Source organism: Gekko japonicus, unplaced genomic scaffold, assembly GCF_001447785.1.
Source record: "Gekko japonicus isolate JY-2015 unplaced genomic scaffold, Gekko_japonicus_V1.1 scaffold914, whole genome shotgun sequence".
Lineage (NCBI taxonomy): Eukaryota > Metazoa > Chordata > Lepidosauria > Squamata > Gekkonidae > Gekko > Gekko japonicus.
The window spans coordinates 466,100-476,502 of record NW_015160240.1 but is presented as its reverse complement, the minus strand read 5'-3'; the positions used below and the strand labels follow the sequence as shown (position 1 = coordinate 476,502).

Sequence of the window (10,403 nt, the reverse complement as noted above, 5' to 3'; positions counted from 1 at the left end):
CTGTATTCAAGTAATTTGTGTGTGTACCGTGCTTTATTTGAGGCACTGTTTCAGTAGCTGATGTAGAACAAAGTTAGAGTCCAGTGGCACCTTTAAGGCCAGCAAAGGTTTATTCAGGGTATGAGCTTTCATGTGCAGGTACACTTTATCAAATACATTGGTGTGTTATTTGAAGGTTGTCTCCATATGAACAATGGAAAGATGGGCTAGAAGTGTTGCCACTCAATATGAGGCCACTATTAAAGTCCTGGTTTGTTAATGTATCCTCTCTAAATATTTTTGTTTGTGGCTTGTTGCTGCCTCTTCTTCCAGGACGAGCGAGCCTTGCCGAAAGGAGACTTTTTCCCTCCGGAGAGGCCCCAGCAGCTTCCGCGTAAGTGCATCCGTGAATCAAAACAGGCAGTGGAGATGACTGCTTTGAGAGTTCTGGGGAGAAGTGCTTATACATTGCCTGTTTTCTCTTGGGCCACACGTCATTCCTCTCGCTGTCTTCTGCTGCTGTAGGCACAGCAGCCAGGTCACGAATTCTTCATGTCATATAGTGGTCTTTGTTTACAACAGCTGTGAAGATTGATTGTATTAAGTTTGGTCCAGGAACCAAATCTTACCATCTTCACTATTGTCTGCAAAAGTTTCATCCCTGGTCCTCTTTCTCAGCAGCTGTGCTCTCCAGGGAGCCTTTTCTTCCTTTGAGTATTATAACAGTTGGGAACTGTCCTTTCTAAAATATGTAAGCAACCAAAAAAGAAGGGGAGCCAGTGTACAAGGATAGTAACAAAGCACAAAAACCACCAACTAGAGATAACCAATATATGAAATGTGTAATAATAATTCAATAATGCAAAAATATAATTATATAACAGTATTGGCCAAGGTGTAACCAAGATACAGAAGGAAGAATAATAATGGAAAGAAGAATAAAGTCCCAAGTATTTTACCGTGTCTCACTCTAGTAGTGTTGTAATATCATAGTCCAATTTGACGTGCAATTCATCGTGGAGTGGACATTTCAGAAGTTCCATAAGCCATAAAAAGCCATGACACGTAGTCCGGATGCTGGCTGCCGCGTTTTGAGGAGTTCTTATTCAAAAGCAATAGGCGATAAGGGGACCCAATCTCAGTAGAAGGCACATACAAAGCCAGTATAATCAGTCCAGAAGGATTATGAGTCCCTTCTTGGGACTTCATTCTTCTTTCCATTATTATTCTTCCTTCTCTATCTTGGTTACACCTTGGCCAATATTGTTATATAATTATATATTTGCATTATTGAATTATTATTATACATTTTATATATTGGTTATCTCTAGTCAGTGGTTTTTGTGCTTTGTTCCTTTCTAAAATATAGCCATGAAACCTATTACGTAGCTTAAACCGGTGAGCCCTGAAGACTTTCTGGATGGCATCAGCTGATTTACTTCATTACAAGCTACTTCTGAAGCTGTTGGCTTGTAGAAGTAATTTTTAAAAACAATTCACGAATTGTGGGAGCAGATTCCATCGGGGGCCATGATCAGATGTGATTCCCCTCAGTATTGGACCTCTGGAGCGGCTTCTACAGAGTCGGGCCGTTGGTCCTTCTAGCTGAACGTTGTCTCCTCTGACTGGCAACTGTTCTTCAGGGTCTTGGGCTGAGAAGGATTGAGCCAGGGTGGTGCAGCTGTTAGAGAGTCAGACAAGAAGGATCTGGGAAACCCAGGTTTGACTCCACACTCTGCCACGGAAGCCTGCTGGGTGACCTTGGGCCAGTCACACGCACTTATCCTTCCCTATTTCTCAGGGTCTTTTTGATGATAAAGTGGAGGGGAGGAGAACAGTATAAGCCTCCTTGCGTCCCCCCATTGGGAAGAAAAGTCAGAAAAGAAATGAAGTAAAATAAAATACTTTTAATTCGGGGTTGAACCTGGGGCCTTCAGTATGTAAAGCAGGTGCTCTGCCACCGAGCCACGGTCCCTCGTGTCTCCTGTAAGTTTTCTACACGCTTAGCTGTTTTGGGCTTATGCTTTAATGCTTTTTTTAAAAACATGTTTTCTCTCTCCAGATGGACTTGGGGGCATCGGCATGGGGCTGGGGCCAGGAGGGCTACCCATTGATGCCAATCACTTGAATAAAGGGCTTGGCATGGGCAACTTGGGGCCCGGAGGTGAGTGAGAAATTGTATCCTGGGTGGGGTGGAGAGGCTGTGGTGATCTCTGGCCACTTGCCTGACGTGGGCTTCTGGGTCCCCCAAGTGGCTTAGACTTTGTGGTTGAAAAGCAGAGCATATCGCCACTTTCTGAGAGCAGTGCGTCAAGTTGGATCTGGCTATAAAGTTTTCACTCATGCACACTCCCTGTATCAATGTGCCAGGGCTCTGTGTTCTGTAGAGGTTACCCCTGGACAAAGTGGCTTTGTTCCTTGAGGGAGCTTTTTCTTTGGTTGAATTTGAGTCTGCTGTCTTGAGTGCTAGAAGCTTTCATTTGAAATTAAAGCTGATACCTTTTGGATTGTGTGAACACCCACAGACATGCACAAAAGTGGTAGCTACTGGGGATGGTGCTTTAACCAGCTGAAAGGCGACCACTGATGTAGTGCAAAGTTCCACCTGTAGTTCAGAGATTGTAGGCCGCTCTGCTGATCCATGGAGAAGTCTAAAAATGGCCATGTCCTCTCTTGCTTGCAAATTAGGGAGTAAGCATTTGAAAGCTAAGGAACCCAGCATCAAGTTGAGTACAGAAACAGGGAGGGGGCAAAGCCTTTGGACTGGAGTTTGTTGAGTCTTAGAATGGAATACTGTATAAACTGCAAGCAAAAGTGGATCAGTTGGTGGTTGCAAAGGAGACTTCAATATGCAGGAGAAACTACCAGGACAGAGAACCTGAAAAAGCTAGCAGTTGATCAGGTGTCTCCCTAACAGTGGGAGAGGCCAGAATGAAAACTTAGTGTGTGTGTGTGTGTCATGTGTACCGGGTGGAGAATAAGTAGAAGCCAAATTCTGTCATATTAGCTGATAGCCGTGGCAGGGATTAATACCTGTAAGCAAGTCCCATTTGAAATTGCGTAGTTGAAGAATCCCTCTCTGATGCCTGAACTTGGTATTTGTCTTGTTCAAGAGAACACGCGCAGTGAGGCTTCGGTTACTGCAAGATGGGGTAGGGGGCTGGCTGGTGAAACCAGCAAAGCAGAATGAACACACATGAACATATGAAGCTGCTTTATGCTAAATCAGGCCATTGGTTCATCAAAGTCAGTATTGTCTATTCAGATGGGCAGCAGTTCTCCAGGGTTTGAAGGCAAAGGTCTTTCACATCACGTTTTAACTGGAGATTGAACCTTGGACCTTGTGCATGCCAAGCAGAGGCGCTACCAATGAGCCACAGCCCCTCTGGGGAATATGAGAAGAGCGGAGAAGATGAAGCAATGTACAGACATATTGAGCTGTGTCTAATTTCCACACTGTTTCTTCTAGGAATGGGCATCGAAGGCTTGGGCTTTGGAATGAACAAAATGGGAGGTGAGTGCTGGAACTGCACCCACAACCAGTACAAAATGGTGAGGTTAGGATGGAGACCTGCCTTACTGTCAGTTTTGAAAGAATAGTCAGCTGTCATGTGCCGCATCATCTGTCCCTTCCCCCTCTGTCTCCCCCTCCCCCTCAAATAGCAAGCTGGGGTGTGAAAGCTGACTTTTATACATTCTGTCTAGCAAGTGTTTGAGGCCTTCCATCCAGTATTTGAAAAAGAGCCTAGTACTAAGTCATCATTCTCTGCTCAAAGCAAACATCTACCCCCAACTATACATACCGGGTGCTTTCAGGTTTTGGGTACTGTCTCCAGGTTTACTGTGCCACCTTTTAGATAAAAAGGGAGTTGCTTGGTTGATCCTTTACCATGTGCAAAATTTGGTTTATTAAATATTTTTAGTCCGATTCTCACTAGGATACAAAACTACATACAGTGGTAGTCAAACTTAATACGTGATCGAAATAAACATACAACTGTAGAAATAGACAGTTGTTGCAATAGAGTCCGTTATTTTCCAGCATTAATAAGAGGCATCAAGTTTTATCGCACAAGTCCAAAACCAGCAAAATTCAAAAACAGGGACACAATCCAAAATCGGTATCCCTACAAAACACCTTCCCTACAGAGGGAAGGCCTGGAGAGTGACACACACACACACACCTGCGACTCCGAGGCCAGCAGGCCAGGGGGTCCCTAGAAGGATTAAGGATTAAAACACCTCCTTCACACAAGGAGCATAGTTTGAGTCCAGCAACACCTTTTAAGACCAACAAAGTGTAATTCTGCGTAAAACTTTAAAAATACAGAAAAAAAGAGTTAATTCTGCATATAAGCTTTTCTGTGCTTATACCCAGAATTAAACTCCATTGGTCTTAAAGGTGCCACTGGACTCAAACTGTTCTGTTGCTTGGACTGACAACGGCTACCCACCTGACACACACTTCATGCAGGGAGTTCATTTTATAAAAATCCACGGATGTACTTCTGTGCACTTCCTTCCCTCTGCCCAATTCTGATCTGCCAGCTTGTTTGTCTTAACACCTAATAACAAAATACCTATTTGGCAGGAATGGAAGGCCCCTTCAGTGGGATGGAGAGCTTGGGCCGTTTCCCTTCGGGAATGAACATCGGCAGGATGAGTGGTGAGGACCCTCGATGATTGATCTTGAGAAATGTTGTGTTTAATGCGTCTAGGGAATGAGAGTTGGAATGTTGAGTGAAGAATGTCCAAAAGGCTTAAAATCACTACTCTTAAATTTCAGCCACCCCGTTTGTTTTTTCTGTAAATCTATGCAAATTGGAGGGGGGGGGATTTGCTTTCATTCCTTGTCGGTGAGCTTCCCAGAAGCATATTGCCGCCAGCTGTGGGAAACAAGATGCTGGAGAAGATGGGTCTTCTTTACTGATGTAAAATATGTGGTAGAGAACTAAACTACCTTCTTTCCTTCCAGAGATGGATCGTGCGATTGGAGGTAGCTTTGAAAGAGACTTCCCCAGAAATGAAATGGGAATGCCTCGTACTTTTGGAGACACTCTGGATAGAGGAATAGGTATGTGGCTCTGATTTCCTGGTTTGAGGTGTCGCCTCCCATATATCATGGCCTGGCTTGGAACTCCACATCTTTGCAGCAGATCTGGTTGACTTCTTAACCGTGCAGAACTTGGGCCCCGGTCACACGGAGAATTTGCTGTGTGAAAGGCTGGGTGGATTTTTGAGGCGCGATCACACTGCAACATCTGGCAAGCGTAGCGCACCCATGGCCAACCCGTGGCGTGGCGTGCCGCCAAAGATGCGCAGTTAAAAAGTACCTGCAAAGATCTACTAGCAAATGGTTTGCCATGGGCTGCAGACGGACTCTTACAGTGTGATCGCGCCGGTGCGCGCCTATTCCCTCTAGCCGTCCTCTTTGCAGCGCGCCGAAACCCTGGTTCGCTGCCGTCGTGTCTGATCGCATAATTGCAGATCAGAATGCGATGGCGCAAATAGCCACCACCCCCTCCCCTGTTTTCGGGCACGTGTGGCCGGGGCCAAAGTTCCATAAAGTTGCCTTTTCAGGCCCAAAGCAGGAGTGTGTACACGGTGGGTTATTTGAGCACCAGCATCCACTGCACAGCATCCACAGCAAAAGCCACAAGCTCAGGTTGCGGGAGAAAGACTGATGGTGTGGAATATTTCAGTTTCAGTTTTTGTTGTTGTTTGTTGTTCAGTCGCACAGTCGAGTCCGACTCTTCGCGACCCCATGGACGATCTCTCTCCAGGCCTTCCGGTCTTCTGCCGTCCTCTGAAGTTGGCTCAACTTCATGTTCGTTGCATCGATGACACTGTCTAACCATCTCATCCTTTGCCGTCCCCGTCTTCTTTGACCTTCAATCTTTCCAAGCATCAGGGTTTCAGTTTAGTTTATTGTAATTAGCCACTGGCCGTTACAAGATTACAAACACAAATTGCGAACTAACTATAGGTTAGAGTCATAATATACAAAAATTCCAAAGATTGTTAACAAAATATGACTAATTTAATAAAGGTAAAGGTAAAGGTTCCCTTGCTCGAAAGCCAGTCGAATCTGACTCTAGGGTTGCGGTGCTCATCTCCGTTTCAAAGCTGAAGAGCCAGCGCTGTCCGAAGACGTTTCCGTGGTCATGTGGCCGGCATGTGCCGGACTAATTTAATACAGTAGCCTAAATAATGCCCCTTCCCGATGCCACCTTGGAACGTGCTTTCCTCAGGCACAAGGAGTGTTTGCCTAAGACGAGTAGCTCTCCAGCGCTCTTACACTGAGGAGGGTGGTCCTCGCACTGGAGGAAAACACCACTGCTAGCAGAATGGACCTGTGGGATCCAATCCAAAGGTAGACTTGTTCTGTGGAACCAACCTGACTACTACATTTTGTTTGGACAAAACTGGCATCTAAAATAAAGATAGGAAAGCAACTGTTACATATTGATGTCACATTGTCCCTAATAAGGCAATTTTACTTGCACTCTTAGGACCTAAAATGGAAGGTACATATTGGTACTGATATTATTTCCAGTATATGCAACTACTTCTGACATGCCAGATATATTTGTGGCCCCAAATAGAAATCTTTTAGTGTGTCATTCAATTCCATATTGGAACATTCCATTTTTGGTCCTATATTGTTAATTGTTTATTGACTTGCTTTGGTTACAGGGACTTGGTAAAAAAAATAAAATCCCAACCTTTATATACATGGCCCAAGTGCCAAAAAACCAGTGTCCAATTGGGAAGGGAAAAGGGGGGGAAGAGTGGGAGCAAACTGATCCCCCAGATGCGTTGTCATTGTCTCGGGTTTGCCTTGGGCAGAGAACTTGACCCTGCATGCCAAGGAAAATGGTTAGTTGAATATGGTGAGTGCTATTTAGGATGAACATTTACTGTTGACTTCCATTTCCAAGGCTGGTGAAAGAGAGCAGGTGTACCCTTGCTGGTTGTTTGGGAAAACCATATACCGAGGTTTCAGAATACACACAGAGTCTCTGTTCCCCGCCATGGACAAACTGGTAAAAGCTTTGAAGGTGTGCAGACCAGTATAAATATGAAGTGCAGGAGAAGAAGTATGAAGCACGGTTGGGAATCTAATTCCAGTTTTATAGGCCAGAAATATTCCAAAGATGCTTCAGAGACAACAAAATGGATTTTAAAAAGAGAGACGAAAACATAAATATTTCCACTGGATTGGGTTCTGTAAATCTGTTCTCTGAGTGGTGGTGGTCTGCTCTGGAACCAGGAGCGAACTTCTTACGTTGGGGGATGACTCCTTGCGCAAAGAGAAGCATCCACTGCTAGCTGAATGGATCCACTGGGTCCATCTCCCATATTCATTTATTTATTGTTTGCATCTATATCTCGCCCATCCCGCAGGTTCAGGGCAGGTAACATCATTAAAATAAATAAAATTTTAGTTTACAACATTAAACATTAGAACACCATAAAACATCATAACAATTAAAACAATGGGTACCAAAGAGTAACAGATGGACCTGTCAAGGAAGATCATCCTAGAACCTCCAGAGTTATCCTAGTCTCTGCCTCCGATCAAAACCAGTCTGAATTTTCAGATTAGCAGGGTGTATGGTTAAAAAAATGCTGCTTGAGCTGCAGCCCAATGAGATTGTGTTTCTTGGCCTGTGAGAAGCTGTTGAATCCTTGCCAGCCCTGATGCAGCCGCATCCTGTATTCTCGTTCCAGGTGGCGCCGGCGGAGCCAGCATCCCCGCGATTGATAGGATGGCCCCGGGAATCGATCGCATGGCCACAGGGATGGATAGGCTGCCCTCTGGGATGGGGCATGGGATGGAGAGAGTGGGGTCCGAGATGGACAGGATGGGGCTGGTGCTGGACCGCATGGGCTCCGGCGTAGATAGGATGGGGTCCGGCATCGACCGGATGGCGCCTCTCGGCATCGACCACCTGGCCTCCAGCATAGACAGGATGGGCTCCGGGATAGATCGGATGGGCACAGGGATGGAAAGGATGGGCACTGGCCTCGGCTTTGGCCTTGAGCGGATGGGGTCAGCCATGGACCGTGTCGGCACCACCATGGACAGGATGGGCACCGGTGTAGACCGGATGGGGACCAGCATGGATAGAATGGGCCTGGGCATGGACAGGATGGTACCTGCTGGGATGGGCCCCGTACTGGACAGGATGCCAGCCGGCTTAGACCGCATGGGGGCCGCCCCCATTGACAGGATGGGGCTGGACCGCCTAGCAGCCAGCAATATGGACAGGATGGGGCTGGACCGCATGGGGGCTGCGGCCACAACCATGGAGAGGATGGGGCCAGGCATGGGGCAGGGCATGGGGGCAGGGCTAGACAGGATGGGGCTGGCCATGGGCAACACCTTCGAGAGGACGATGGAGATGGACCGGGGGAACTTTGCGGCCGGAAACTTCACCGGAGCCCTGGGAGCCGGAGGGCCTGCCGCCGCTGCCGCAGCTCCCGGCGTGGCTAGGAAAGCTTGCCAGATTTTTGTGAGAAACGTGAGTCGATGGGATGCTTTAGGCAATGTTAACTGCTTTGAGGTGGGATAACAGCAATGGCAGGGCGCGTTGGGTTTTCTACACCAGTTTGGTGTAGTGGTTAAGTGCGCGGACTCTAATCTGGGAGAACTGGGATTTGATTCCCCACTCCTCCACTTGCACCTTGGGCAAGCCACAGTTCTGTTAGAACTGTTCTCTCGAGGGCAGTTTCTGTCAGAGCTCTCTCAGCCCCACCCACCTCCCAGGGTGTCTGTTGTGGGGAGGGGAAGGTGTTTGTAGGCCGCTCTGGTGCTGCTGCTGCTTACCCTTTCCAGTGGCCGAATGAGGCAGGGTGAGTTGGGAGCCACGCTCCTGTAGACCTTACACCCCTGTGGACCGCAGTCTGGTGCGACCTCAGATGCACTGCCTGAGCATCAATTAAGTGAGGGTTATAACTGGCAAAGCAGTGCATTGATGATGGGGCTGTCTGTCTATTCTTTCCAGCTTCCTTTTGACTTCACATGGAAAATGCTGAAAGACAAGTTCAACGAATGTGGTGAGTGATGGGTCGTGATGCCAGTTTCCCACCAGGGAGATCAGAGTGGCATGCAGGGCGTCTGCCCCCGCCCTCAGTAAATGTCACAATATTACTGTGCGGTAGACTGGGTTTGCCTGATTGAGTCCAAAAACGTGTTCAGCGAGAATGAACTTTAAATGGAAGATAGTAAAGGCTGTGCTGGGGCTGGTATTCCATAAGCAGGGCACCACCATGGAAAAAAATGTTCCCCGTTTCTGTCCTCCTACGCTCTGACAGTCAGGGCCGCAGCCTCAGAAGCTGCGGGTGTCCCATGTTGTCAGCTCATCATTGGGGCAACGATCCTTAACAGCACTGACAAATGGGGTGCAGGGTATTTTGTCTTTTGCCAAGTTGCCTACAAAATTTGAACAGTCCAGAGGGGTCAGCTGACATTACTCTGTAGGCCCAAACTCCCCGTCAGTGTTTCCCCTTTTGCACCTGCGGACTCACTTCCCCATGCTAACTCTTCCTCAGGTCATGTCCTGTACGCAGACATCAAAATGGAGAGCGGGAAGTCGAAAGGCTGTGGCGTGGTTCGGTTCGAGTCCCCCGAGATCGCCGAGAGAGCCTGCCGCATGATGAATGGCATCCAGCTCCGCGGCAGAGAGATTGATGTGCGAATTGATAGGAATGCTTAAGTCGACCTTTTTAAATGCAGAGGAAGTGTTGGATTTGTACTTGTCCTAAAACTTTTTTTTTTTAATTTTGCCTGGATGTAAAAGATGGTTAAGACAACTCAGTTGCTTTCTGGAAGTAATTTTAATTCCTTTTTTTAAAAAAAAGGTGTTATGCATTGACACCATTTAACATGCACAATCTCACATGCTTTTTTGTAGTGGTTCATCTTGTTGAATTTAAAGATGTATACAGTATGTCTGGTAATGAATTCCAATTTCTGGTGGCTTTTTCTGTCTTTCTACCCCTTGTAAGTAGAAGAACTTGGGGGAAGGGGAGACTTCTCAAGAAAATCAGTAGTGCTGGTTACCGTGTGTTCTCCTGTGGACAGTTAATCCTCTGGAAATTTGTCTGAATGTCTGAACTTGTGTGTTGGTAATGTATGATTAGTACTTGAGTTGGACTGAAACCATCTGTCTTGTATGGGCTTTGTCACTATTAAAACCATTTTCTTGTGGCTTGTATGACCCTGTGTCGGTTGTCCATGTGTGCTCCCAATGGCATATCTCCATTGACTCAGATTTACTCCATTCGTGCCTCATTCACCTTTCTTTCCTAGTAGGAGGAGACTACTTCCCACTTGTTCATCACATTGGGGGAGGAGAGCCACCCCACCTGTGGAGGTCTCAGAACAGGCCGCTTACAAGAAAATGTGCACCCAAGCA

The 10,403-nt window shown here is 46.8% G+C and overlaps 1 protein-coding gene across 1 annotated transcript in view; it reads left to right on the top strand.

Moving 5' to 3' along the window:
• The window catches only part of HNRNPM (heterogeneous nuclear ribonucleoprotein M), a 33,734-nt gene extending 23,545 nt beyond the window's left edge, over positions 1 to 10,189 (top strand). The window contains exons 9-16 of the mRNA XM_015413321.1: positions 313 to 373; positions 2,042 to 2,143; positions 3,449 to 3,493; positions 4,571 to 4,645; positions 4,955 to 5,053; positions 7,714 to 8,507; positions 8,991 to 9,042; positions 9,538 to 10,189. Coding sequence (XP_015268807.1) covers positions 313 to 373; positions 2,042 to 2,143; positions 3,449 to 3,493; positions 4,571 to 4,645; positions 4,955 to 5,053; positions 7,714 to 8,507; positions 8,991 to 9,042; positions 9,538 to 9,701 — 1,392 coding nt within the window. The 3' untranslated portion in view covers positions 9,702 to 10,189. The remainder of the gene's footprint in view (positions 1 to 312; positions 374 to 2,041; positions 2,144 to 3,448; positions 3,494 to 4,570; positions 4,646 to 4,954; positions 5,054 to 7,713; positions 8,508 to 8,990; positions 9,043 to 9,537) is intronic.
• Positions 10,190 to 10,403: the final 214 nt, after the last annotated feature.